Source organism: Drosophila sechellia, chromosome 2R (assembly GCF_004382195.2).
Source record: "Drosophila sechellia strain sech25 chromosome 2R, ASM438219v1, whole genome shotgun sequence".
NCBI classification, from domain to species: domain Eukaryota; kingdom Metazoa; phylum Arthropoda; class Insecta; order Diptera; family Drosophilidae; genus Drosophila; species Drosophila sechellia.
In genome coordinates, this window is record NC_045950.1 from 7,811,951 (window position 1) to 7,839,412 (window position 27,462).

Genomic DNA, 27,462 nt, shown 5'->3' on the forward strand with positions numbered 1-27,462 from the left:
TACAACGTAATTATATATATACTTTGAATTTTTATTTATAATTGTTTTTTTAGACACAGCATAAAGTAATATTAGGTGGAGATATTTATTTTCCCATGCGCTGGATGGACCACTCCTGCTGGCACAACGGGCATCGGTTGTTCTGCTTGACCCACAGCGACATGCAGCAGTGGTGAAAGGAGTGGTTGCACTCGCCCCAAACCACCACGCAGTCCTGGCGACCCATCACATCCCGCTTGTTGTCCGCCTGGCAGCGAAGGCAGGAATCTAAATTAAATATAAAATATTAAACTCGTTAGCAAAATCCATAAAAATAAAGGAATCTTAAGAAAATATAAAATATTAAACTCGTTACCAAAATCCATAAAAATAAATCCATCAATATAGGATTAGTTTAAATGAGGAAATAGGTATTTCAATTATTCAATGGATAACAAAATAGAGTTTGGGAAGAGTTTAAAATACAACCGAGAAAAATGCCTCTTTTTTTATTAAATTATGATTAAATATAAGAAATATGACCGATTCCTTATTACAATTTCGCATATTTTGTGATCTAAACATCTTCAATTGATTGGTGAATCACCTGGTGAACTTACACCCTCTGTAGGTAATTCAGAAATCGACTTAATTGAATCAAACGGTCGGGGTGAAAAGGTCAAGTGACTCGTAAGACACTTTTAAAAATAGACTGTAGAAAAGTGCAATTAGTGATCCGCAAGTGCTCTTCGCAAAACGCGTCACTGGCGACTTTGAGTCACAATTAGCTTAAAATGGCAACAGCTTCAAATCCCTGATTCCGTGACGCAAATGAATCTTTGATACCGGCGCGATTTCCCGTGAATTGATTATGGCCAAAAGCTATTGAAAATGTCCTCCGATTGCAGTTATTCGATATGAATGTTCTTGGCCAGCGGAAATGCCTTCATTCAGAAAATATTCACACCAAAATCGGCAAAAACGTTCATTCAACAAAAGGTGGTGCACACATAAAAAATAAGTGCAAAGTAAATCACAAATCAGCGAGCAATTCCCCGCATTTCGTTTCAGTTATTTCGGTTGTTGTTCGTGGGAGAGGTCACTGTACTGGGCGGCCCGAATTGGGAACGCGTCGGTTTTCACTGGCGGCCAAGAAAATATTTTCTCAGAATCACCGCCGAAATTCGACCAGTCCATGCAAAAATGGTTCAATCAGTGGCTCATTATAGGTACTGCGGGAAAATTTAATCTTTTATATGCTACTTTCGAAATTCAAAAACTAGATTTGAAGGACATGAAACTGGGCTAGTCTTAGATTTTATGAACATTCCTAAATTTCCACGATAATAGCTTAATAGCATTTTGTATATACAAATGTAGTATGACCTATTTTCGTGCCGTGTAGCTGGCTGGCATCACCTGAGCCGCTTGAATTACCTACTGCAGGTGTTGGTGTTGACATTTCGAAATACGATCGCATCGGCAGAAATTTACAATACACCTTCGAAAACGACAATCAACAGAACAAGCAGGTAAGGTAAATGCGTCGTCACCGAATGGCTTGTGAGGCATCACGTATACGCCGCTTTGGCTGGCGTTGCATCGCAGAATTTCGCTGACCCGTAGAAAAAATAAAAAAAAAGAAAAGAAAAAAATAACAAATGTTAAGTACAACCAGCGAAGAACAACAAAATTACAAGCGAATTGTACACCCCGCGTGAGTCAAGGAATTATGTTTTTTTTTTTTTTTGGTGTGAAAATCGCTTTACAATTTCCCCTGGATTTAGCACTTTTGGGGTAAGCGAAAAACGATCACAAGAACAGGAAATTGTTAACATACTTCCAAGAATTTAATGATTTTGTGTAATTGAAGTAGAAGTCAATAGCCATTGGTCACGAACTATGGCTCTAATCGGGGGCTTAAATACGTTCTATACACAGAAAATGCTTGACTATGCTTTTCCTGGGTCTTTGAACTAGTGCGATTTGAACTCCACTTGCCAGAAATGGCGTTGTATTAACGATTTTTTAATCGCTTATACATTTGGAAATAATTATTATTTTATCGCATTTTTGGGCTTATCGTTTACTGAGTTGTAAATTCAAACATTTTTGCTCGACTAAGCCATTGTTTCACTCATTCCAAATGCCGTCCAATGGGCTACTATATTTGCTGTTTCTGTCTGTTCTGCTGCAGGATTCCATGGTATGATCGTTTTTTTGATTATTTTTTTTTAAATTTAATTAAAATTATTCTGTAGGGCACTCGTCTCCTGAAGTTCACCAACGTCAAGTGCATGGATTTGCCCACATCCCGCGGTCTCACCAAATATGAATACTGTCATTTGAAGGTGGTTCGCAGGAATCAGGTGGAACTTTCACTGAAGGTCAGCCTGTTTCAGCTACCCATTCGCAATCTGACCACCAGATTGCAGTGCTTTCAACGGCGGGATGGCTATCGACCCTTTATGTACAACATACTCTTTGATTTCTGCAAACTAATGGCCAGCAGGAATTACGATTTGTCCTTTGAACGATTCATCTTTGATACTATTCGCAAGCAGAGTAACTTTAATCAAACGTGTCCTTGGACGGAAGTAAGTGTATAAAGAATTCTTTGTATTCCCCCACAGAAATTAAAAAAAAGACTAGAGATTCTACTGCATATATCAATCCATATTTACTTCGATTTTATTTAGAAACTTATAGAAAACTAGAATTTCTACTGCTTATAACAATCCATATTTACTTCAATTTTGTGTAGGACATACTTGTCTTTATAGTTCAGTCTAAAATGTTGATGTTATTTCGATAACAGATTAATTTTTAAGTTTAATCCCGCTTTTAACGCTTCATTGCAGAACAGAAATGTTTAAAAATCACAATTGTATGGGGTTAACTAGATGGGTTAAAACTAGATCTTATAGGTTTCCCTGTTGATCTTCTAAATTGGATTTCAAGCTATCTGAATGGCAGGACACAACAAGTTCTCTTTAAAAATTCGTTATCTTCTATTCTCCGAGTCACATCCGGTGTCCCACAAGGGAGCCATCTTGGTCCGCTTCTTTTTACCTTATTCATTAACGACCTCCCCTTAATAATAAAACATTCGCGTGTACTTATGTACGCAGACGATGCTAAATTATGCCTCCAGTACAAGGACACTTCTTGCCATTTGGACTTACAATCCGATCTAGACCGATTTCAAATATGGTGCCGTGATAACATATTAGACTTAAATGGCTCCAAGTGTAAAGTTATGACCTTTTGTCGTGCCAACCCAATACGCACGACTTACACTCTAAGTGGGTGCCCTCTGGACAGAATAACACGATTTGATGATCTTGGTGTTCTTCTGGACCCAAAACTAAAATTTTCTGACCATATTTCATCTATTGTCAATAAGGCCAGGGGTGTGCTTGGTTTTATAAAAAGGTGGTCTAAGGAATTTGAAGACCCTTACTTGACTAAAACCTTATTTATTTCGTTAGTCCGTCCGATTCTCGAGTACGGATCACCTGTTTGGAGTCCACAATACGCAGTCCACTCGGACCGCATTGAATCGGTCCAAAAAAAGTTCTTACTTTTTGCCTTGCGGCGCCTAAATTGGGATGCAAACCATATATTACCTCCTTATTCCAGTAGACTACTTTTAATTAATTTACCATCCCTAGCTAACCGTAGAACTATGCTTGGAACAGTCTTTATTTGTAAGCTTATTCGTGGGGATGTTGAGAGTCCCGACTTGATTAGTCGGCTTAACTTCTCGGTTCCAAGTAGAGTCACTAGAAACTATATACCCCTTATCTTAAATCATTGTAGATCTAATTATGAGTTGCATGACCCTTACAGAGTTTTATGTTCTGACTATAATAGACTTTATCCTATTATCTGTAATCTTGACTCTCTGCCGCTATTAAAGCAATCGATATTATCTTTTCTATTACATAATTAGATCCTACTAACACTAATATTTATTTATTATTTAACATTATATTCATTTCCTCGTTCCTATTCTATTTTTTATATCGCGTCTATATTTTCTCGCGAATCGAGCCGTACGATACACGGCAGCGCCCCTCGGTCGGTTGGGCGGGAGGTGTGGCCGTGGGACCCGTGCGTAAAAAAAAAAAAAAAAAAACTGAATTGTAATGAATATAAATAGAATTTACTCGCCATAATCGACTTCCCTTTGACTCGTGCCCTGTATCACTCCATATTTTTTTTTTCCAGAATCATATGACGGTGGAGAAGTTCGCCCTGGATTTCAGAAAGATCAGCATGCCGGTGCCCGCGGGAACCTACCGCTTGGATTTCACCTTTTACGCGTACGGCATCGCTCGTACATTGACACAGGTGTTTTTTGAGAAAATCGAGTGAAACGCGGGCGTCATAAAACTTGATCTTCGTTTTGTTTATAGCCCGCCTAGATTGCGTAAGTTAGGAGCTCGAAATACAGTCAATAGAACGGCAGCGGTACGATTAATTTGCATACACCAACGATTTGATTTCCTTGCCGTAATAAAAGTCTGTGTGGCAAGTTAAAGTCAATCAAGTCAATAAACAATTTCCAGCGATGGAAAATTTATTTTAGAGGGCTCGGCCTAGGCACAGTGGAAAAAATAAAGTGCACCAACAGGCGGAGAAATGAAATCTTCTAAAGGAAATTTCAGCTCATACATATTCAATCAATTTACCGATCGCAGGCAGTTTTCATTTAAATCGATAACAGTATGGCAATTTGATTGATTTGAGCGGAACGATATGGAATACCCACGATACAGTTAGTGCGCACCAAACGAACTGCGTCATTGCAAATCTGCGAAGTTCTTCCTCAGGAACTATGTATCTACATATATGCATTTGTATCTTTGTATCTCTACGAGTTCAATTGCGATCGTTTAGCAGGGCTGCCAAAGGGAGGGGCGTGTCTGGGCATCTGTGTATCTAGAAATCAAGTCTCGCGGATCGGTATTTGACTTCGTTTTATGGGCCCATTGCATATGCATTAGTCTAAGCGACAATTGAGCCCGCCCCGACTTAATTGCACAATATGTACACTGCTGGCCGTCGAATCGTAGACAAACGAAACGTGACAATGACGTGCCCACCTCAGCCGATCTCAGCCAAGCTCACCTGACTTAACCAGCCGGAAGCTGCTCGTCTGGCTACCCAAGAGGGCTACCAAGTCGAGTGATCTTGGGGCGCTCAACAATGTTTGGCCAGGAACGTAACACCAGCTCAGAGTTGCAACGGAAAGTCAAATAGCAGTGGCAGGTATGCTTCCCCTGGGATTTATTTGTTTAGAAAATATTGAAATATCTTGAAGAACAGTAGAAAACTTTAAAAGATATAAACAAATACTCAAAAATAATTATAGAAATTTCAAAATATTTTTAATAAATTTAAATCCTTTTATATAAGGAAATTATACTGATTTATTTTACAATTCCTTGTTTGGAAATATTCACTGAAATCGATTTACAGTATTTTGAAAAGTCTTTAAAGAGATCCTAAAAGTATGCTTCTTTATTTTCAGACCAAGTCCTAAAAGGAGAAATATTTAAAAATATTAAAAAAATCTTAACACATCCGAGTAAACTACATGACTTTTATCCTATAAGTGGAGGCAGTGAAATCGAAAAGTATCTGACAAACTTTCAGATGTCTACTGTATTTTAATTAAAGTTAAAATTGTTTTATACCTAATACCTAGGCCTATTTCACTCAAATAGTAAACAGAATTCATAGTTTGAGAATACGTAATACGACCAAGTAACCCATATACCCCGCTTCTTATAGAGGGTGTCAGTGGAATGGCCGGCAAACCAGTCGGACATACTTGACAAAATCGTTACTGCTTTGATTTCAGGTCTGCCGATACAAGTCGACAGCCGACTGATTAAGAATTCCAGTTTTCCGCACCTGACCAGACGCTCGCCGACTATATAGATATAGATAGGTGAATCGGAGTGGATCGGAATCGGAATGGGATTTAGTCGACTGCGCGGCGATATGCAAATGCAAAAATGTCTGGCCGTTATGCATGTGCATATGTATGTACTATGTATGTGTGTGTGCATATCTGTGTGTGTTGTAAGTTCAAGGTTGGCGGGTGCATTGGCGGATCTGTCTGGGATCGGGCCTAAATATAGCCCTTAAATCGTGGCATATGTACATATATGTATGTAAATGGCAAGTGATCGAGAATTTTCGCACTTGCGACCCGCGTTTTCTGCACCTCGATGGCTATTTTATCGGGGTCTTAATATCTGCGTCTTATCGCTGCATTCGATTTACCGACAAATTGGTCACATGCTCGAAATTATTATAAATATTTTACTATTTATTTGTGCTTCGCTTCGCGTGTCACGTTGCATGTGCTGTCTCTTTCGTACAGAGACTCTCTCTCCTTCTCTATCTCTCTCATTCTCTCCGCTGCTTCCCCCCGCACAACACGTTTCGCATTTGTTGTAACGGTCTCGCTTACGTGACGTCATGCACGGGGGCTTGTCGCCCAGCAGCCAGCAAACAAGGCAGCAACAACAAGAAATTCGAAAAAAAAAATATAAAGAAAATCAACCAACGATCGAACGTGCCCCCAAACGCGCTCTTCGTTCGATGCTCTTTGCATTTGGCGCTCTTTGTCTGTCTGCTGCGAGAAGTGCTCTCTTAAGTGCATCCTCATAAAAGAGTCGGTTAATGCCCTATCCTGAAAAAGTTGAGCATTGCACTTGGAATAAGAGTGGAATGCTTATACAAAATCTGAAATCTTTAAATATATTTTATACTTCATTATAATATACTTATTAAAATACTATTATATAAGCATTCACGGTAAATACTACGTCATGAAAGGAAAGCTCCACTCGGCTCGTGGAAACTTTTTTTTGTGACGCTGATGGTGTTTTCAGCCATATCTTCGACTAAATCACATTGCCATATCGGTTCGTGGAAAGTCGCACATGTGACCGAATTGAAGGTGTGAATGTTAGTAGATAAATGTTAATTTGTGCAGAGTGTTCGGGCGGTCGGTAAAATAATTCAGGCATTTAGAGGAAATTAACAAGCTGGGAGCAAAGGGATAATGCCTAGCGAGAATGCCTCAAAAGGTGAAGATAAATACATTCTTATGGATCCAAGATCAGGCAATTAGTGAGTGATCTTTGATTGGGTAAACAAATAGGTAAACTACGATTTAGTCTCAATCACTTGCTTGCAAATAATTTATTTTTAGACTTAGCAAGTTAGTTGACTTCCTTAAAATCGTATATCGTATACCATTCAATTATTATATTATTTCAATTACTTTGATTTTAGAAGTAGGGAAATCTGAAACGGAAAAGCCTTAACGCCGAAGAAAAATCTCGAGAACCTTAGCGCATACAATGTACGAAGTTGCACAGACACCAAATGAAAAAAGACACAGCGTAGCAATTTCTGGCTTGTTCCACTTACGAGTGGGCAATATCTGGCACATTCAGATACTATGCGATACATGCGGCATTCACACAGATGCCATACGTACATGACCGATCACATGTGCAGAGATCGGTGAACGAGGCGAACACGGTGCAAACTTGAAATTTATGGCGATCAACGAAGAACAACCGAATCGATGACTGTGTGTAGGGTAGCGGTTACTCAGAGGGGTAAAAATAAGAGAGGTATGCGGTTGCCGCAGAGGCAGACGTACTTTCTCACTCACGCGCACGCCGAGAGATGATCAGTTGTGCAGCCCGTGGAATGGAAAATTTTTGGATTTTTAATTTTGTTTCAGAGGAACTTTTTTTTGAAATCTCTGCACTCCTGCATTTGGTCTCGCCGATGCCAGCGAATGCCCCCTGGTAATTTTCCATGAAATTTTCCACTTGCCTTTAAAATTGGTACACGCACTCCGTACTCTCTTAAAAGATCTGTTGCAGCGCTCCAAGTCAAGGGTGTTGAATTATTATCAGTATCTTATATACTTGTAGCAATACCGGATCTTGCTGACCTTGCTTCGTCTCTTTGGCACGCTTTACATAAGCCATGCAACTTGACCAGCTGCAAAAAGGTGTCATATGAAAGGAGTATTCAACTTGAAACAGGCGAGAGCAGTTCTGCGAAAATGCAAACTGAACTGGATGAAATAACCGCCTATAAACCTTTTCTAGAAAAAACCTTAGAATATATATATATATATATAAATATATATTTAATATATTTTTAATTTTAAGAAAAATCTACATTTAAATCTTTCCTTTTCAAGCTGAATCACATCCAATTTGCTTGCTTTTATGAATTCTTTTTTTCCAGTGCAACAGAGTTCATTAGATATTAAGCCGACCTATCACAAAATTCCGGTTAGAACAGCCTTAACCCACTGGCGACCGCGTGACATTCAGACGACGTGGGTGTGTGGGATTTAGTCTAAATATTGACATGGCCCATCATCCCGGTTTTGCCTGGTGGCTCCGATTTGATCATTGCACCGCCCGTGGAACGTTTTGTATTTGCTTTGTCCCGATCTCGTTGCTAGCTGGAAGAAGCTAATGTCAGCCGTAATGGCCGTGTAATTGCACGGTTTGAATTACGGGACTGCATTTTGTAATCGTAATAATCCCGGCCGCACGCCAGCGTAATTTTATGACGGATTTAGTGAGTACATTCGCAATTTACAAAGGGTTGCTTAAATGCTAGCACGATGTCAAAATATTTGATTAGAATAGGTAAAACTTAAGTATTAATATAGATGAACATACAACATGGACAATATTTAAACAAAATACAAAAGTCAATTACAAATTTGAATAACATTTTAACATCTATGCATATTGTAAGAGAAAATTATTAAAGTAAATAGTACAAAAATATTTTTTACTGAAAAGGGACGATTGTTAAAAATGTAAAGTATTTTATTATAAGCAATCAGAAACATTTTAAAACCGTTAAGATAGATTTAACCATCATAAAAAAGGAAAAATTCAACAGAAGGAATAAAAAAAAGTTACATGCCCCGGGTGAGGCTCGAACTCACGACCTTAAGATTATGAGACTTACGCGCTGCCAACTGCGCCACCGAGGCCATGTTCTTGGCGCCGTCGGAGCGCAACTTCAAACAGTCCACGTGGCAAGTTCTCGAGCAGGGTTGCATACATGGATTAAGAATTAGTTCGTTATTTTGCATTTGTTTTGAAAACAAACGATATCGAAACCACTTCCTACGCTTTGAACATTTTTGCACGTAGGTCAAGGCTTCTATTTATTACTTAGCACATAATGTGCCCTTTTTGTTGTTTAATTTATACAATTAAAGGTTCCCATTGACATTTTTGTGCTTCAAAACTTGACTTTTATGAGTAGTAGATGTACTTCGGAATGTTCGGTGCCTAATAGATGGCAATACGTTAGTTTCTAGCAACTTTTTGCAAAACGTTTTGCATCATCCATTTAATTAACACGTTAAAAAACAGTTTATTTAGTGCCCGTAGACTATCGTACGATAGCTGATCTACCCCCCTATAGTTCCACGCAAAAGGGAACCTAGATTGTTTTACCCTCTAAAAAATGTGCATATTCATGAGATGATTTATAAATAAACGCCATCAATTAAAGCCGCCAAAACCAGACCCGGTTAAGTATTTTAATCTTTGCATACTGGTTGGCAGACTAAAAACTGTATGACTAACTAGTCAAGCCAGACGCCGTTGATCGTCGTTTTGTTTGTGGATTTATTCCTATATGTATGTATGTACATATCTCGTGGATATCATGTATATGCACATACAGGTGTATATACATATGTAGAGTTAATTTTTCTATTAGCGATCTGACGCAACTTCGCAACTTTTGAACTGCCCACTGGCGGTTGGTGACAAAAATGCTGATAGACAGACGGACAGTGCGACTTTGACCTTGGCTGAAGGGCACCGGTCTTGCCATTTAGCTTGCCTTAATTACCTAGATGTCTGAGTACCTCTTGCTGTCTCACCTGGCGGTACACCAAGAAAAATATTTCATATTTAAAGAGGCATTCCTGAAAATACATTGTAACATATGGAATATTTGGAAATCTTGCATTTTGATTCATATTTAAGAAGATCATCAAATGTAGTACCTATGATTTTAAGATACCCATTTTCACAATAATTAATTGATGTGAAATTTTTTCCGGTATACCACTGAAACAGGTCTTATTTGCACACGTGTTAGTTGTTGTACTAGGCAGCCACTTCCCATTGAAAATTAGCCGGGTATTAATAGAAAACAAAAGTCAAATTCTAATGATTAGGTGACGAGCAAAGCTTTTTGGGGGAGCTTTTCGTTGGGGGGCAGCGATCGATCGGATGGATTGGAGCATTGGTAAGTTGGAAGTTTAAAGTGCGATCGGGAAGATTATAAAAATTCCTGCGGACCGTAACGATCGTCATAATCGGATCTAATCAGCAAGCCAAATGGGAAAATGCCAGCCAAAGTTTGATTGCAGTAGCTAAAGGTTCAGCAAAGTCACCATGTGGAGCTTAATTGGCCATTTGTGTATGGGTGTGGGCTATGGGAGCTCTTAGTGTTGGTTGGAGGCTCGTCTGGTTTGCCAAAAGCAGCAACGTCACCACGCATACAGACGCAATCGAATATTCAGTTGTATACACACAAACATGTGTAGTTGTTCGTACATAACATATGTACACGGAAAAAAAGCAGGTCAATACCAAAGTGACTTTAGATTATTGCATACCTATTAATTAGATGGCCAATGAAATTTATCGTTGTTATTCTTTAAAATCTAGGATAAATTTTCTTTTTATTTTTGTGTGTTTATAAAGACAGCAACATTTTAATTGGGTGGCCGCGTGACGAATATAAAGAAAGAAAGGGTGAGGTGCAAAATCACATGCTTAACTTAACTTATTGGTCTCTTTTTTGTCTTACATATTTTGATATCTTGGCGCTAATTTTAGCTGCAAAAAAGCAGAAAAGAGAACGGAAAGAGATCACGTGTCTCTCTTTCGACCACTCTCTCTTATTCGCAGAAATTTATGTGACTTCAATTAGATAAATAAGCTTTTAATGATTTTCTGCCATTTGCTTCAGTTTGACTTTGTCCAAGTTCTTTAATTAGCGTATGGAAAATTTCCGTTCACGTACCAGAGTTTAAGTTATTTTAATGTCTACAGTGGAGCCTCGCTGGAGGAGTCTGATGCAATAAATGCGCAATTGCATCAGCTTTTAAGTCGCGCGCCTGCGCCACTTCGCAAATTTTATAGGTTGATGCACTCTCTTCGGACTTCTCTTACATTCATACTGTTACCAGGTGCTATACCTCTGCCCCTCCTTTTCCCCTTTATAACTCCTTCTCTTTTCTTACATATATATCCACCCTCTCTCACTCTCTCTCCCTCTCTCTGTCTCTTTAGTCTCTCTAGTCAGTACGTGCAACTGGGGGGCTCGTCTCTTTTGGCATTTTCTGCGCTGGGTTCGCCATTTCTGTTGTGTTTTTCGCTTATTTTTTAGACTGTTGAAGCTGCTAAAAATAGACAAAATAGGAAGTGGGTCTGTGAAAAGCGAGTACAGTTCGGTAATTACGTGAAAGCTCCCTGTTAATTACGTCAGAACAGAACTGAAGAACTGATACACCTATCTTTCCACAGATAAGTTAAAAGCCTTGAATGCGAAAAGCCTGTTAATGCGAACACTTCATTATGCTCTAATGAATCATCTAAAGTGTGTGGTTTCTAAGAGAGAGTAGTTCATGGTGACTTTTCGAAAGTCTGTAGTAATTATTATTTCGTGTTGTAAAACCTATCCATTTCCATGAATATATAAAGTTACCTTAACTTTTGCTCAGTGCCATTCCAAAGTCAAACCCTCAGTACTCCACATTTGTGCAATTACTTTTAAAGTTCATTGCACTTTCGTTTTTTTTTTTTTCACCACTTCAAATTCCTATTTCGCCAGCTTATTTTCTCTCGCCATCCCTCTCTTAAGATCTTACTCTCCTTCTCGCGATTCCTGTCAATCAACTTTTGTATTCAAACATTTTTTGCGTGCCGCATTTTCGACCTTCCCACAGTTCGAGAAACGACAACATTCATCAACATTTGAGAGCTTTAACTATTGTTTTTGTGTTATTACTTTTCCTCGATTCAACAGAGCCTTGAGTCATGCAAAAAAAATCTCAAAAAAACAAAATTAAAAAAAAACAAGAACAACACCAGATACAATCCGATACGAACCGATCACAACTTCGAGTCGAGGGCAAATGACGGTCGATGTGGTGGAAATGGAATTGCCGAAATATCTTACGCGTGCTGCGAAGAATCGTGACTAAAAACTTTCCGTTAATTGTCCAAAATATTTGAGCAGAGGCGCGGACCAACGGGGGGTTCTAATCTCTGAACCGCAGATCGTTTCAGAGATAATAGTTGCCAATAAACACCTATTTAATAATAGTATTGCTATCGATTGTTCAAATTGAAATGCTTCGTAATACGAGGATTCAGGCGTTAATCTAGTTCGTGACTAATGGTGGGTAAATTGATAGTTTAAGGAACCTAAACGAGATTGATTTATGAGTTTAAGGGCTTCAAGTTTGTTGTCAATGAATTGGTAAGAACATTCTATGAGTTTTTAGGCAGGTTAGTTGAAACTCAAACTTATGCGGTCAGGGTGACCACTGGTGACCATCCAGATATTCGAGCATTACCGACCGAGTATCCGTATCTGTTGCTGGTCTAGTCGTATCTGTATCTGCAAATGAATCGAAACCGGCTGGCGGGCCTGGTACTTGGAAATTGTGTCGTCTCATTGTGCGCAATGTTTATGCCACGTTATGAAATAGTGAGACGAGCCCCCCGCGACGTCTATTTTTTCGTTTATGGGGGCGCGTTGGGTGTTTTTTTTAAACGAAAGACAAATAAATAAAGTGAATTAAAAAAATTGCAGAGCATCGCAGAAAGACGAGGCACCCAAATGCGTTTAATTATTTGCCTAATGCTTACTTCCAAATATCATAAACACATCCATCATCGTTTGTTTTGGTTGCACTTGCGTCAGGCCCCCAAAAAGCTAAAGTGAGTGAATTGATATTGACATCGGAGTGGCGGACACATGGAGTCGCACGCAAAATGTTTCCCAAGGCTTCCAGAAATTTGCACGCGCCTCAAAGTCAATTTAATAACAATCAATTGAAAATATGTGTGTAAATAAAAATCAATTGGCGGAGCGAAGGAACTCTCAGCTTCCCGGCCGCGGCAATTGGTCATTGAGCATAACCATAACTATAACCAAGCAGTGGCCAAAACAAATCAATAAAAGTGCAAACTGGGAGGACACCGACTGCGGATATATCCCATCACAATATTTCACATTAAAGGAATTTTTTAAGTTGGATGATTTGTTAGTTAGTAGAATTATACACCATGATCTTGATAATCCCACAATCTACATTTTATTTTAAGCTAAATACTTTGCGCGTTATGTTTCGGCTATAGAGATTAGTAATTTTATACTCATTAGAAATGAGTTGAAAGTTAATGTTACGCATATCTATGAATCCGCATATCTATGAATCCTCATATCTATGAATAAGCCGAGGAAACCCTTTTCGCGAATAGAGTACAAAATGGGTTTGGATGGTGCCACTGGGTCGCGAGTTGCGACTTCTCTTCAAGAACACGCGTCATCCTCTCTCGCAGCCTCCAACTGCCAGGAGCAACAACAACAGCAACAAGAACAACAACTACTGCAGAGACACCTACGACTAGGAGGCGTCCCACACACACACACAGACACATAGACGAGCCCCATTCATTCATGCCTTCTTTTCGACCTTCGCTCGACGCTCTGTCCCCGAAAATACCTATGGTAAGTCAACTCTCTCCAACTCACCCATACAGTCAAGCGCTGAGCGAGAGAGGGCGAAGAGAGCGCCTGTTTTACCGTTGGGGAACAACAAAAAGCTTGAGCGAATAACTCTTCTTCTTCCGCGACGAAATCGGTGTGCGCTATATAAACGTTGCGCATTCGAATCTCGAACTTCAGTGCCACAATAGTGGATATCACATTTAGTAGTTTGTTCCAAAGGTAAAAGACCACAAAAATCGCCGCAAAAAATATATCTAAAAAAACTAAAAACTACAGCACAAAACACAGTGTAACATTCCAGTTGCTTATATTTATGAATAGTTTGGTTTCCGAGCAGTTCCGGTCGCCACCCTATCGCGTTTCTCAAGTAAATTTTGCAGAAACTATTCGAATAAATATACAGATAAAGAAATAAAAAAGTCTCTTGGCTGTCTGGCGTATACAAGAAATTCAAAAAACCTGAAAATTTATGCGCATTTTTGCATACTACGTCAAACTGGGAAATATTTATGAACCAACATTTTAATGAACCCGTTGCGAACAGCAAACTATTTTACGTAATGTGCGAAAAAATGTTGTAAAAGAGCAGTAAACCAAACGGAAAAGGAATGGCAAAAACTTTTTGGCCAAGGGTAAAATACAATCTTCGAGGAAATAAAGAAAAGTCGAGAAAATTTTGGGAGAGTGGCGACCGTGAAAATTCTTAATTTTAGACAAGAACACTTGGTTTTTATCTCTTACAAAAATATTTGGGAATTTCGTGTGTAGTGCATATTTGTGAGTGGCGTGGCGCGCAAAAAGTGAAAACAAAGTTGAGCAAAAAAAAAAATCAAAAATATACATTTTAATTTTGAATTCGCGTGTGGGCGTTCTTATGCGCTAATTGAAGCGAATTTACTTATAATACTCGTCTGGCGGCTGCCTTTTGTTAATTTGAATTTCGATTACGCTTTTCTTAATCTGCTGTCAGCATGAAAAACGTTTTTTAAAAATAAAATGCCCGCAAGATCATGACGAATACGACTATACAAAATACAAAATCGCAACGTTGCACTGTTGACGTAGGCTGCGCACCTGTGTGGGTTTACCCTTTGCCAGTGTGAGTGCGCGTGAGAGCGGGGTTCAGTCGGCACGTGAGTTCGATTGTTAAGAGAGCGCGCGTCAGCTGGCTAAAGAGCGGGAGCGGTTCTGGCCCCAACCAGGGCTTAAGAGAGTCTGCGCTGCGATCTCGATCTGTTTCCGTTCGCCTTCGCCTCGCAGGCCCCCAAAAATATGTGTCATTTGCCCAACCGCCCACTGAGGCGGCGGCCTTCAAGGTCAATGGCAACTTTTAGCGCCTTTCGCAAAAGAATTTGCATATAAGCACTGGCGTTGCAATTGCGTTTTAGACTGGCGAAAAGCGCAACACGTTCATTAACCAATAAATGGATAACTGAACGGGCGACACGCGGAGAAAAACTATTAGTTTTGGCCATTAAAATGAAACAATTTTTGGAGGGAAATGCACACACAGGAAATGTTAGGACTGCAACAGGTTATTTCTATTGCTTATATCTGAACTACTTGGATTAGAGATAAATACAAATAAATAGTTATGGATAAATGTTAAAGATTTTAAATTCACAAAAGAAAAAGTAAAATATTCCATCTTCAAAATACGTTCAATCTTTTTAGTATATAATTGCAATATAGAAAGTTTTTAGCATACTATTGTATATTAAAATATTTTTTTCGGTGTTCCTGCAATTCAACTTTCGTGTGGGAGGCCACGCCCCCACGCACATGAATTAGACCTAGCATTATGTCACGCCTGCTGATATTTGCACGAAATTCCAAAAACAGAATAGAATTCAGAAAACAGACAAATGTTATGGTTGGAAGGGGAAAGCGGGAGGCTTTGGTGGAAAAGCGTTGGCAAAAAAAAAAAGCAGAGACGAATCGTCGACGACATGGCGCCCACACATTTTCCCAGGCATCACATGACGCAAAGTGAAAAGTCAACAAAAATACAAATAGACCAAACAAAATTTGACAAAGCCAAAAAATGAAATTATTTCCCTTTTTTCCGCGATGCGGTCATTAATCAGCTAATATATGCACACAGGAAAGTGGGTGGAAAATTTTTGAAATACATTTTGAATGTATATTTTTTAGCCAACTGCCGCATGCCAAATATAAAAGATCATAAATAAATTCCACGTTGCCGCGAAAAACAGCCGCTCACACAAGTTTGCGTGAAAAGTAAATAAAAACAACTATGTTTGTGTATATGTTGCGGAAAATCAGTGCCTTCACTGTGGCTACCTACAAAGTTGGTCACATGTGGAAATCAAGGACAACCGGCCACAGAAAGTGGGCGTGTTTGGGTGCTAAGGGGGCTCGAGCGTTATCGAAAACCCAACCCATAAATTCTTGGCGATAATAGCGCAGACATCAGACGATTTGAAGCAGACAAAAATCGCTGATATAGTGCACTTATCTATAACTTTTCGAGTACCAAACTATTTTTGAACAAAATCGTTGCGATTTGCCCCCTTTTTTCAGACATCAGGCCATTCCAATTAATGCATAATAATACTCTAGATCGTTCCAGTATATCAGTAGTCAATTACTATCGAACAATTCTATGAAAGCAATACAACCGTGCCAGACATCAGACAAATTAGAACTGCTGATAAATGCATTTGATTACAAAGTGAAAATTAAATAACTTTGTATACTTTTCTAACGATCTGAAATCTTCTATTTTCTTGCAGCAAAGACAAAAAATCAAATCAACGCAAAGAAAAAGACATTGTTTATATGGTCAATTGGAAGGCAAAAACAAAACAAGTGAAAATTTGAGGCAAGAGCAAACTTCCCGAGGAAAACCTTCAAGTTCAAGTTCACCTAGCAAGCTATTGAGCTAATAAGATGAGTGGACGCGACAACAGAGGAGCCGGCGGCGGAGGCGGCGGTCATCAACCGCTGAGCAACGCCATGGGCAAGCTCAAGGAAAAACTAACCCGAGTAGGTGTAAGTATCTCATCGAAAACAATATTGGGGTAGTCAATAGATAGATTGTTAGGCATTCTTAGAGTTCTTATACTTAATCTACAGATTGATATTATTTACATCAGATATCTTATTCCTCAAACAAACTTTGAAACGAGCCAAGTGCTTTTGTAATCTATTTCACGACAATGAAACCTTTAAATAATTAATTAGTCGGCAAAAAATTGTAACTAACAGTTCGTAAACTGATAATTAGCCTATTAAAAACTTGAATAAAAACTATCTATAAAATTTGTGCATAGAATATTATATGAGCCACTAAATTCGCTATGAGTATACACCAGAAGGATCCAAAAACAACATTTTAAAGAGCAGCATCAAGTACGCACATGGCCGATAATGCTGGACCTCTTCCAACCTTTGAGATTGGTGTTCAAGATCAGACACCGCGACTTAATCGCAAAGATTTCGGGCGGTTTGGAGCGGTTTCGTTTTGATGGAGAGATGGGGAGGCTTCATAGTTATGCCATGCTTATGATTCGATTTAATTAATTCGCGACTGTCTTTCGATTCGAATCGAATCCGATCCACAGGACGAGCTGGGCTATCATCGCGTGGAGAGTAATTTGTCCACCTCGAACACAGCGACCAGCTTGGATACAATTCTGCCAGAGGATCCGTTCCTATTCCCCCAAGTGTCACCCCAAAGGCATCCACAGAACATAGTAAGGACACAGCTCTTGCTGGAGGACGAGCCACCGCTATCGTTTCGCCCGCTTTTGGAGGACGACGACATTAACGAGCCACCTACACAGCAGCAACAGAGGACTCCCCTGCGCGCCAGCGGTAGTTTGGAGTTGACTCCTTTGCCACCGCCGCCCACATCCTTGGAGATCCGTGAGCATCGCGATCGCCAGCAGAGAGGTGCCCAGGGTGACGACCTGCAGCGCAGCAAGCAGAGCTTGAAAGGATCACGCGTGTCCTTCGAACGTCGGGATACCGGAAACAGCAATACCAACAGTAACAAAGCAGCCGAGAGCAGCGACGAGGACAGTTTCGAGGAGAAGCGAACTGGTTTCCAGCAACAGAAGGCAACCAGCGTCGATCACAAGGGCATCTTGAAGGACCTGAAGCACATTTTGGCCAACGACAATCGCCGGCAGTTTCAGGCCAAGAAGCACGTCTCCCTGGACGTTAAGGGCACACGCTTCCTGCAGGACCTGCTGAAGGAATCGTCGTCGGAAGAGGAGTTCCACAAGACAAGGCGGGAGTTTCAGGGACGCAAGCATCAGAGTTTGGATCCACGTGTCACATTCAAGCTCGACAAAGTCCTCCAGGGATCGAGTACCGACAGTGACGAGGAGGGCGAAGATGCCGAGCACAAACGCCTGATCCACCGACCCAAGGACATTACCAAGCCGGTGATCATCGATCTCAAGGATCTGGAAAGCGAGAGCGACGAGGACTTCCTCACTTCACGACAGCACTTCCAACAGCAGCGTTCCATCAGCACAGATTCCCGCAAGAGGTGAGTGTCTTCTTTATGAAAAATTATCAAAAATAGCAAGCAAATTGGGTGAAAACCCGCGAAAGTTCATAGCCAGGGGTTATCTTTTGTGTCTCCGGACTTTGTAGTATAGTATACAATTAAAGGAAATTACCATGAATGCAATTAACAACTTCGAAGAAAGTGAATATTTTGTTAGCCTTGTATGAACTTGGATATCACCCTATGCGCTATTTTATATAGACCGATGAGATAAAGCGGGCATTAATCAAATATTTCTTGGAACTGATAAGTTCAGTGAAAAGGTGTCACTCAATACCAAGAAAGATGACAAAATGCGATTAGCTCTTTGTTGTTTTCCAATCTAATTCGTTTAACAAAATAGTTTTGAAACCATCAGATTAGGCACATTAATCACATGAGCTTAATTATGTTTATTTGTTTTTGCATATTTAACTTTATATACTTGTATGTAGTTATGATTCAATAGTAAGTCACTCCAAATACACCCGTAGTAAACGATGAGCAATCTGAGTAATTGAATAGTTAGCTCCTCGCATGCCTAAGATTGCTTTCAAGCTATTTGCGCACTTTCGTTGATTCATTTAATCCAAGTGGCATACAAATTGGGCTACCACTGACGTTGCTCCGACTATTTTGAGCGATCTCATAGTATCTCCGGCTCGGGCAAATCCGCCGTACACGCGCCTTCGCAATGGGCCACACTTTAATAGACTGTTAGTTAGCAAAGGCCATCTTCCAATACAACTGACTGACACGCAGTTTTGCAACCTTCTCTTCTACCTCCTCCACAGCCGACGACTCTACGAGATGGACGAGATGGGCAACAAACGCGGCGAGAACATCCGTCATGCGGTGCCCTTCGTGCGCCAGATAACCGAGGATGGCAAGCCCAAGCTGGAGGTCTACCGTCCGACAACGAATCCCATATACATTTGGACACAGGTGGGTCACACATGCGTGCACTGAGAGAAAAAATCGTTATTATACCCTTTCATCTCAATTATCTTAAGATTCAAGCAAGATATCTTCATTCAAAACTTCATTAGCTTAGTTCTTAAGTCATGCTTGCTAATTATAAGTAGATTTGCTCTTAATTTTTCGAGTGTAGTCCTTCGGCGCATAGTGAAATCCAGGGGCGGTGGAGGACATGTATTGTCCGCTCGTTAAGCTCGTTGGCGCCTCCCGGGTCCCGAGATTATGAATGGCACTAATGCGACCATAAAGCACTCGTTGAGCAATTTAAGGGGCCTCCAGATTGAGCTGCCGGCGTGTGGGCCATTTGAGCTATTTTCGCACGATGCCGCTGCGTTTGCGTCTGAGACGCTCATGCCTTAATTGAAATTAACGCATTTAGTTATGGCCGGACTAAAAATATCGCTAGCTGCCTGATGGATGGACGGTTTTGGATTCGAATAGATTGTGTGTTGAGCAGAGGTAAACTCTGACAGCTGACCCTGCAACTTCTGTCGATGTTTGGCAGTTGCAGTTGCAGTTGCAGTTTGCATTCGAGCATCGCTGCGCGTTCGCTGAAGAGACCCTGAAACTGCTTTTTAAAATCGGCATAGCGCCTTTTCTTTGTCTTTGCCGTTCGAAAACAAACTGATAAGCCCGGTCTTGATCAAACACTTGGGAACAGAATCTCCGTCGCTCGCATAAGCAATATCGGTCCGATCAGCACTCGGTGGCTTCGTGTACGTGCCTGAGCCCCATAAAATCACGGCGAAAACTATTCTCGAATATTGGAAACTAGTGACAGGGCATAATAACAAGTTTCAGTTGCATTTTGACGAGCGATCGCGCCAAACGTATTCCATTTCCAAGGAGCAAAGTGAAAGGCAGGAAGCTAAAGCTGTATTAGCTGCATTCGCCGCTTCGTTGCAAGCGAAAAACGATTTCAGTTTGTGATACAGATTTCAGTTTAAAGATACAGCACCGCGATGAAGATCCTGATGCGAGCGGACACCCATGTGTCCTTCTCCGTGCCCGTCGAGGAGCCCAAGGCCATTTGTACCTTCTCCCAGGTGCCTGCATTATATCATTAAACAAGTGTGAATGCTATAGTCGAGTTTCCCGACTATCAAATACCTGATACTCAGCTAGTGGAAATCCCAAAGCGAAATTTTCATAACTTTTCTGGCTTATCGCTAGATATTGGGGAATAAAATAAGAAAAAATCCAATAATTCAAACCGATTTTTAAAAAATGTGAACAGTTTTAAGTGGTTTGTGGGCGTTAGAGTGGGTGTGGCAAAACCTTGCTAAACAAATCGATAGAAATTTACAAGACTTCTAAAAAAATGTTAAAAATATCAAAACTTTTTGAAAAGATGTGGGTGTGCAGCATGTGCAACATTTCGAAGCAAACTTGAATCTCAACTCTCTAGCTTTAATAGTTCCGGAGATGGAGACGTTTATACGGACATGGCCAGTTCGACTCGGCCTTATATGGTCGGAAATGCTTCCGTCACACACTTTTCAACGAATCTAGTATACCCTTTTATTATACGAGTAACTACGAGTAACTACTGTGGAAAACTGCAAGCCTTACTAATTAAAGTCGTTTTCCTTCCTATTTCCAGGTCTTGGCTGCTCTGAGCGTCTCGCTGGGCTCCCTAGTGGTCGGATTTGTCAGTGCTTATACGTCCCCTGCTCTTGTGTCGATGACCGATCGGAATATCACCTCGTTTGAGGTCACCCAAGATGCTGTAAGTACTACTAAAATGTAATTTGTCATAGTTAGGTGAACTCTTTGTTCGCACTTCCTAAGAATAGTTGGAGAAAAGCTGGATAATAAGTCCTAAAAGGCACGCTTTACCAGCGAAAAGCGAAATTATATTCCTAAACGCAGCTAAAATCGTATCTAATCTCTTGAAATCTATCTTATTGCAGGGTTCCTGGGTTGGTGGCATCATGCCGCTGGCTGCATTAGCAGGTGGCATAACAGGAGGACCCTTGATTGAATATCTGGGCAGGCGCAACACGATCCTGGCCACTGCGGTGCCCTTCATCGTCTCATCGCTACTGATTGCCTGTGCTGTGAATGTGGCCATGGTTCTGTGCGGACGATTTCTGGCTGGATTCTGCGTTGGCATTGCCTCTTTATCCCTCCCCGTCTATCTGGGTGAGACTGTGCAGCCAGAGGTGCGAGGCACCTTGGGTTTGCTGCCCACGGCCTTTGGTAACATAGGCATCCTGCTCTGCTTCGTGGCGGGATCCTTTATGAATTGGTCGATGCTGGCCTTCTTGGGAGCAGCTCTGCCCGTTCCCTTCTTGATTTTAATGTTCCTGATCCCCGAAACTCCGCGCTGGTTTGTGGGCCGTGGTCTGGAGGAGCGCGCCAGAAAGGCTTTGAAATGGCTGCGTGGCAAGGAGGCTGATGTGGAGCCCGAACTGAAGGGTTTGATGCGATCCCAGGCCGATGCCGATCGTCAGGCCTCGCGGAACACCATGTTGGAGCTGCTTAAGCTCAACAATCTGAAGCCACTGTCCATTTCCTTGGGTCTGATGTTCTTCCAACAGTTCAGCGGTATCAACGCGGTTATTTTCTACACGGTCCAGATCTTCAAGGATGCGGGATCCACCATTGATGGCAATCTCTGCACGATCATCGTGGGTATTGTTAACTTTTTGGCTACGTTTATAGGCATCGTTCTGATTGATCGGGCTGGCAGAAAGGTGGGTTTAAAGCTGCATATAAAGAGAATCCTTGTTTACTAAAATTTCTTATTTTTAGATTCTTCTGTATGTCTCCGACATCGCCATGGTCCTGACCCTGTTCGTTCTGGGCGGCTTCTTCTACTGCAAGGCGAATGGTCCGGATGTGTCCCATTTGGGTTGGTTGCCACTCACTTGCTTCGTCATCTACATTCTGGGATTCTCCCTGGGCTTCGGACCCATTCCCTGGCTGATGATGGGCGAGATTCTGCCAGCCAAGATTCGCGGATCGGCTGCCTCGGTGGCCACGGCTTTCAACTGGTTCTGTACGTTTGTGGTGACCAAGACCTTCCAGGACCTCACGGGTGCGTAGTGCAAGCTTAAAGCTAACTAAAATGAGTGGTTTAATAATATTTGATATTTTTGTGTGCAGTTGCTATGGGCGCGCATGGAGCCTTCTGGCTATTCGGCGCCATCTGCTTCGTGGGTCTGTTCTTTGTGATAATTTACGTGCCCGAAACGCAGGGCAAGACGCTGGAGGACATCGAGCGGAAGATGATGGGCCGTGTGCGCCGCATGTCCTCAGTGGCCAACATCAAGCCATTGTCCTTCAACATGTAAACGGCGTGTTGCCAAGGATCTGAATATGCGATCAAACCAAATACTAGACTAGTGCCTTTAGTGCTTAAATTGTTATTATTATTTATAATCATTAAGTGCATAGTTTTATTATGTAAATTATGATTTCTAGCACTAATTTGTTGACATTTTGATGAATGTGGCGTGAATTTATCGGTGTAAAAAATGACATGAATCGTAGTTAGTTGTAGTGCAAAAGCAAGCGCAAAAAACCTAAATCTCCCTGGAAAAATACACCAATTGGCTATATATCGAATATATATTGTACTTTACCTACGCTGTAAGTGTATCTATATGTAGACTAATTTAAAATACAAATCAAACCAAATCCAAGTTACGTTTACTTTCCTCGAAAAATCGCTTTGCATACGACCTTCAGAATGCAGTTTACTGTTGCAGCAATGTCAGCGCCTCAGATACGTGAGTTTCATACCGAATGTGTCCCCGCACTCCGTTCTAAATATAAGTATGTATGCATTAACCATACATGACCAATCGCCTAGATGTCCATTCCAGAGGCACATGAAATTCTAAAATAGAAACGCGTGTGCTCGATTTTGCACTGGCAATTATCGCAAAAATCTAGCTGCTACCGACACTCGACCGAATAGCCTCGATAAGGAGGAGCATTACATGGACCCCGCATCGCATCTGTTTAGGTTCGAATCTTATCGGCGGGCCATTCAGCGAATAAACAGTTGCGAAAGATGCATCCGTGCAATGGCTGGGCGATTATGTGTTAATCAATCTGATTTGTTTTTTGTTTACTTGTGGGTTATATTATAGGTATTCGCACTTATTAATGCTGAGTTCTGTCATTAATTGGGTCAGTTACAACCGGTAATGCAATCTGATCTTAATATAATACAAATGTCAGCTAATAATAGGTCACTCGTAGTGACGCAAAGAAAGTGCATAATAGATGCTGATAACGGTTCAAAAATTAATTACATTTATTTGTATCTAACAAAAATCAAATAATGCTAGCTGCCTGATGGATAGATGGATGCATCGTATCCGAATAGATGGTGTGTTAAGCAGATGTAAACTCTGACAGCTGACCCTGCAACTTCTGTCGATGCGTTGCAGTTGCAGTTGCAGCTTGCATTCGAACATCGCTGCTTTTCAAAATAAACTGATAAGCTCGGTCTTGATTAAACACTGGGGAACAGAATCTCCGTCGCTCGCAAAGGCGATATCGGTTCGATCAACACTCGATGGCTTCGTGTACGTGCATGGGCCTCATAAAATGTGTAACGCTGGCTTGGATTAAGATACTTTTGCAGCTCCATCTGTTGGTCTTGATGAGATTGAGGAGAAGCTAGACGGAAGCTAGATTGTCTTCGCACGTCGTATATCTTATTATCATTATTAATATGCACCAGTGAATTCGAGCAAGACCATCACCCACATAGCTGACGAGCAGAGCCTGACTATTATTTTTCGCTTGCGTTCGTATTTCACTATTACATATCGCAAAAGGATTATGCACAGTGTGCCGATTCCTTACAAATCACGTCAAAAAATATTGTAAATTAGTGACAGGGAATAAAACCAAGATTCAGTTGAGTTTTGACGAGCTAAAGTTGTATTAGCTACATTCGCCGCCTCGTTGCCAGCCAAAAACGATTTCAGTTCGTGATTCAGTTTAAAGATACAGCACCGCGATGAAGATCCTGATGCGAGCGGACACCCACGTGTCCTACTCCGTGCCCGCCGAAGGGACCAAGGCCAATTTTACCTTTTCCCAGGTGCCTGCATTACATTAGTGAAATATAGTGTGGAGAACTGCGAACTACTAATTAAAATCGTGCCTATTTCCAGGTCTTGGCTGCTCTGAGTGTCTCGCTGTGCTCCTTGGTGGTCGGATTTGTCAGCGCTTATACGTCGCCTGCTCTTGTGTCAATGACCGATCGAACCATCACCTCCTTCGAGGTCACAAAAGATGCTGTAAGTTAAGCTAACTCTTTGTTCGCAGATAAGATAATTCTAAGCTAAAAAGTCCCAATAATATGTTGAATAATTCAGATAATTTTAACAGTGTTTCAAAAGCACACTTTTCCAGCGAAAATCGAATTTCTATTCCCAAACGAAGCTAAACCCCTATGTAATCACTAGAAATCGATCTTATTGCAGGGTTCCTGGGTTGGTGGCATCATGCCGCTGGCTGCATTAGCAGGTGGCATAACAGGAGGACCCTTGATTGAATATCTGGGCAGGCGCAACACGATCCTGGCCACTGCGGTGCCCTTCATCGTCTCATCACTGCTGATTGCCTGTGCTGTGAATGTGATCATGATTCTGTGCGGACGATTCCTAACTGGATTCTGCGTTGGCATTGCTTCTTTATCCCTGCCCGTATATCTGGGTGAGACTTTGCAGCCGGAGGTGCGAGGAACTTTGGGTTTGCTGCCCACCGCCCTTGGCAACATAGGCATCCTGGTCTGCTACGTGGCGGGATCCTTTATGAATTGGTCGATATTGGCCTTCTTGGGAGCAGCTCTGCCCGTTCCCTTCCTGATTTTGATGATCATTATCCCCGAAACTCCGCGCTGGTTTGTGAACCGTGGTCAGGAAGAGCGTGCCAGGAAGGCTTTAAAATGGCTGCGTGGCAAGGAGGCGGATGTGGAGCCCGAACTAAAGGATTTAATGCAATCTCAGGCCGAAGCCGATAGTCAGGCCACGCGGAATACCTGTTTGGAGCTGTTTAAGCGCATCAATCTGAAGCCACTGTCCATTTCCTTGGGTCTGATGTTCTTTCAACAGTTCAGCGGTATCAACGCGGTTATCTTCTACACGGTCCAGATCTTCAAGGATGCGGGATCCACAATTGATAGCAATCTTTGCACGATCATCGTGGGTATTGTTAACTTTTTTGCTACGTTTATGGGCATCATTCTGATTGATCGGTTGGGCAGAAAGGTAAAGCTGCATATAAATGAAAATCATTGTTTAGTAATCATAATTTCCTATTTTTAGATTCTTTTATATGTCTCCGACATCGCCATGATCCTGACCCTGTCCATTTTGGGCGGCTTCTTCTACTGCAAGGCGCATGGTCCGGATGTGTCCCATTTGGGTTGGTTGCCACTCTCTTGCTTCGTCATCTACATTCTGGGATTCTCCCTGGGCTTCGGACCCATTCCCTGGCTGATGATGGGCGAGATTCTGCCAGCCAAGATTCGAGGACCGGCTGCCTCGGTGGTCACGGCTTTCAACTGGTTCTGCACGTTTGTGGTGACCAAGACCTTCCAGGACCTTACGGGTACGTAGTGCAAGCTTACAGCTAACTAAAATGAATGGTTTAATAATATTTGATATTTTTGTGTGCAGTTGCTATGGGCCCGCATGGAGCCTTCTGGCTATTCGGCGTCGTCTGCATCGTGGGTCTGTTCTTTGTGATAATTTATGTGCCCGAAACGCGGGGCAAGTCGCTGGAGGAAATCGAGCGAAAGATGATGGGCCGTGTGCCCATATCCGCGGTGGTCAACATCAAGCCATTTTCCTTTAACATGTAAATGGCGTGTTGCTAAGGATCTGAGATGCGATCAAACCAAATGCTAGGGTAGTGTCTTTAGTGCTTAAATTGTTATTATTAATAATCATTAGGTGAATTTATCGGCAAGAGCAATATACCAAAATTTCCCTTGAAAAATACACCAATTGGAAATTAAAATAATGCTTCGACTATTTGAAAGTTTCTAGGCACCTACATGTGTTTAAAAAACATTTTCTCTTGCGATTGGCGTATCTACTAAGATAGTATTAACCAAAGACACTAGAATATTAATATTCTAGTTGCATATTGTTACATATGTAGGGGCATTTATTATTATTGCTATTCAAGATTCGAGTTTTAAGATCAGTAGTATTGCTCACCCATAACTTGAACTCGGCAAATGGCACAGATATCGCATTCCACATCCCAACTCCACATTGCAACTGCATTCCATTTCTTCAGTGTAAACATCTTTTCCGGTTTGCTGGCATCTCCGTCGTCTGTGGGTCTATCCACTGAGTTTTCTGGATCATCAGCCATGTCAAAAAAGTCTGGGAAACTGAGATTCCGTTTTTTTTTTTAGCAGGAGTAGTCTTTTAAGGTTTAGCTTCTTGTGTGTATCCTGTATGAGAGATTAAAAGTAATTAAAAATGTTTTATAATTTCAACTATATATATGAATTTATTAAGGGCTCTTTTATTTTTAATTTTCATTTAATGTTTTATGTCTATTTCAATTTGGCCGAAAATTTAAAGTTATATTCGACTCCTTTTTTTAATATTTTTCTAACTGTTAAACTAACAGTATAGGGTATTAAAAAGTCAACAACCGGAACTATCTTAGTTATTGATCATTAGCAAATGTGGTCTAACCAGGTACGTAGGTCAGTCCGTAACTCAGGTTTAGGATTAAAAATAAGCTAATTATAAAAATATTAGGAATATTACTCGATAAAATTGGTTAATAGGAGTATGAAAGCTACAAAAAGAATCACGTGATATATTATGAACCCCCGCACTTATCCCTGGTAAAAATATAATTTACTTTCGTACCAAATGGCTGATACGAATTTATATGTTTTGCTCAAGTTGCCAAAAAATTGCTCCGAGAACAAAGAAATGCTATTCTAAGTTTGATACGAAGGAAAGGTAATCACAGCGTTCCTTAACATGGTAAACTCACGCAAACTCACCTACTACTCGCTTAGCTTCATGCAAATGATAAGGAACCGCCGGTTTGACTTACTGTTGGTAATAAGAAGTCGAAATAAATTAATGTAAACAATAGCAAGCCAAAAGTTAGTGTGGCCCCACCAAAACAAG

The 27,462-nt window shown here is 41.0% G+C and overlaps 4 protein-coding genes, 1 long non-coding RNA gene and 1 other non-coding gene across 9 annotated transcripts; 3 read left to right on the forward strand and 3 right to left on the reverse strand.

Annotated features, from left to right (window-relative positions):
* Nucleotides 1-10: 10 nt before the first annotated feature.
* Nucleotides 11-27,460, reverse strand: LOC6608695 (RING-box protein 2). 3 transcript variants are annotated; one of them, XM_032716540.1, is made up of 3 exons: nucleotides 27,386-27,460; nucleotides 26,521-26,762; nucleotides 86-267 (listed from the first exon to the last, which is right to left on the reverse strand). In XM_032716540.1, exons 2-3 carry the CDS (start codon nucleotides 26,678-26,680, stop codon nucleotides 86-88), a joined length of 342 nt encoding a protein of 113 aa, XP_032572431.1. In that variant the 5' UTR covers nucleotides 26,681-26,762; nucleotides 27,386-27,460. The 3 variants fall into 3 exon arrangements, with proteins under 3 accessions (XP_002033420.1, XP_032572431.1, XP_032572430.1); XM_032716539.1 differs by having other exon boundaries at nucleotides 27,333-27,448; XM_002033384.2 differs by lacking the exon at nucleotides 27,386-27,460 and having other exon boundaries at nucleotides 11-267; nucleotides 26,521-26,680.
* LOC6608696 lies at nucleotides 2,126-4,393 on the forward strand. Its single transcript, XM_002033385.2, has 3 exons — nucleotides 2,126-2,185; nucleotides 2,241-2,576; nucleotides 4,213-4,393. Exons 1-3 carry the CDS (start codon nucleotides 2,126-2,128, stop codon nucleotides 4,357-4,359), a joined length of 543 nt encoding a protein of 180 aa, XP_002033421.1. The 3' UTR covers nucleotides 4,360-4,393.
* On the reverse strand, nucleotides 8,974-9,046 carry Trnam-cau. The gene has a single exon. It is a non-coding gene; the product is annotated as a tRNA-Met (tRNA).
* Nucleotides 14,002-22,974, forward strand: LOC6608698 (facilitated trehalose transporter Tret1-1). 2 transcript variants are annotated; one of them, XM_002033386.2, is made up of 8 exons: nucleotides 14,002-14,043; nucleotides 16,581-16,839; nucleotides 17,412-18,346; nucleotides 19,141-19,291; nucleotides 20,928-21,053; nucleotides 21,238-22,023; nucleotides 22,082-22,367; nucleotides 22,436-22,974. In XM_002033386.2, the coding sequence occupies exons 2-8, from the start codon at nucleotides 16,738-16,740 to the stop codon at nucleotides 22,621-22,623; spliced, it is 2,574 nt and encodes an 857-aa protein (XP_002033422.1). In that variant the 5' UTR covers nucleotides 14,002-14,043; nucleotides 16,581-16,737; the 3' UTR covers nucleotides 22,624-22,974. The 2 variants fall into 2 exon arrangements, with proteins under 2 accessions (XP_002033422.1, XP_032572425.1); XM_032716534.1 differs by lacking the exons at nucleotides 14,002-14,043; nucleotides 16,581-16,839; nucleotides 17,412-18,346; nucleotides 19,141-19,291 and adding an exon at nucleotides 20,129-20,370.
* On the reverse strand, nucleotides 18,745-19,181 carry LOC116800617. The gene is made up of 2 exons (XR_004361510.1): nucleotides 19,105-19,181; nucleotides 18,745-19,050 (listed from the first exon to the last, which is right to left on the reverse strand). It is a non-coding gene; the product is annotated as an uncharacterized LOC116800617 (long non-coding RNA).
* Nucleotides 19,354-26,521, forward strand: LOC6608699 (facilitated trehalose transporter Tret1-2 homolog). The gene is made up of 6 exons (XM_002033387.2): nucleotides 19,354-20,273; nucleotides 24,296-24,392; nucleotides 24,466-24,591; nucleotides 24,778-25,563; nucleotides 25,621-25,906; nucleotides 25,975-26,521. Exons 2-6 carry the CDS (start codon nucleotides 24,309-24,311, stop codon nucleotides 26,157-26,159), a joined length of 1,467 nt encoding a protein of 488 aa, XP_002033423.1. The 5' UTR covers nucleotides 19,354-20,273; nucleotides 24,296-24,308; the 3' UTR covers nucleotides 26,160-26,521.
* Nucleotides 27,461-27,462: the final 2 nt, after the last annotated feature.

Coding starts and splice junctions, on each gene's coding strand:
- LOC6608695 (XM_002033384.2), bottom strand. CDS start 26,680: ATGGCTGATGATCCAGAAAACTCAGTGGATAGACCCACAGACGACGGA. Junction 268..26,520: donor TTGCCGAGTTCAAGTTATGG/GTGAGCAATACT, acceptor TATTTAATTTAG/ATTCCTGCCTTCGCTGCCAG.
- LOC6608698 (XM_002033386.2), top strand. CDS start 16,738: ATGAGTGGACGCGACAACAGAGGAGCCGGCGGCGGAGGCGGCGGTCAT. Junction 19,292..20,927: donor CCATATACATTTGGACACAG/GTGGGTCACACA, acceptor TCCTATTTCCAG/GTCTTGGCTGCTCTGAGCGT. Junction 21,054..21,237: donor TTGAGGTCACCCAAGATGCT/GTAAGTACTACT, acceptor ATCTTATTGCAG/GGTTCCTGGGTTGGTGGCAT.
- LOC6608696 (XM_002033385.2), top strand. CDS start 2,126: ATGCCGTCCAATGGGCTACTATATTTGCTGTTTCTGTCTGTTCTGCTG. Junction 2,186..2,240: donor TTCTGCTGCAGGATTCCATG/GTATGATCGTTT, acceptor ATTATTCTGTAG/GGCACTCGTCTCCTGAAGTT. Junction 2,577..4,212: donor AAACGTGTCCTTGGACGGAA/GTAAGTGTATAA, acceptor TTTTTTTTCCAG/AATCATATGACGGTGGAGAA.
- LOC6608699 (XM_002033387.2), top strand. CDS start 24,309: ATGAAGATCCTGATGCGAGCGGACACCCACGTGTCCTACTCCGTGCCC. Junction 25,564..25,620: donor TTGATCGGTTGGGCAGAAAG/GTAAAGCTGCAT, acceptor TCCTATTTTTAG/ATTCTTTTATATGTCTCCGA. Junction 25,907..25,974: donor GACCTTCCAGGACCTTACGG/GTACGTAGTGCA, acceptor TTTTGTGTGCAG/TTGCTATGGGCCCGCATGGA.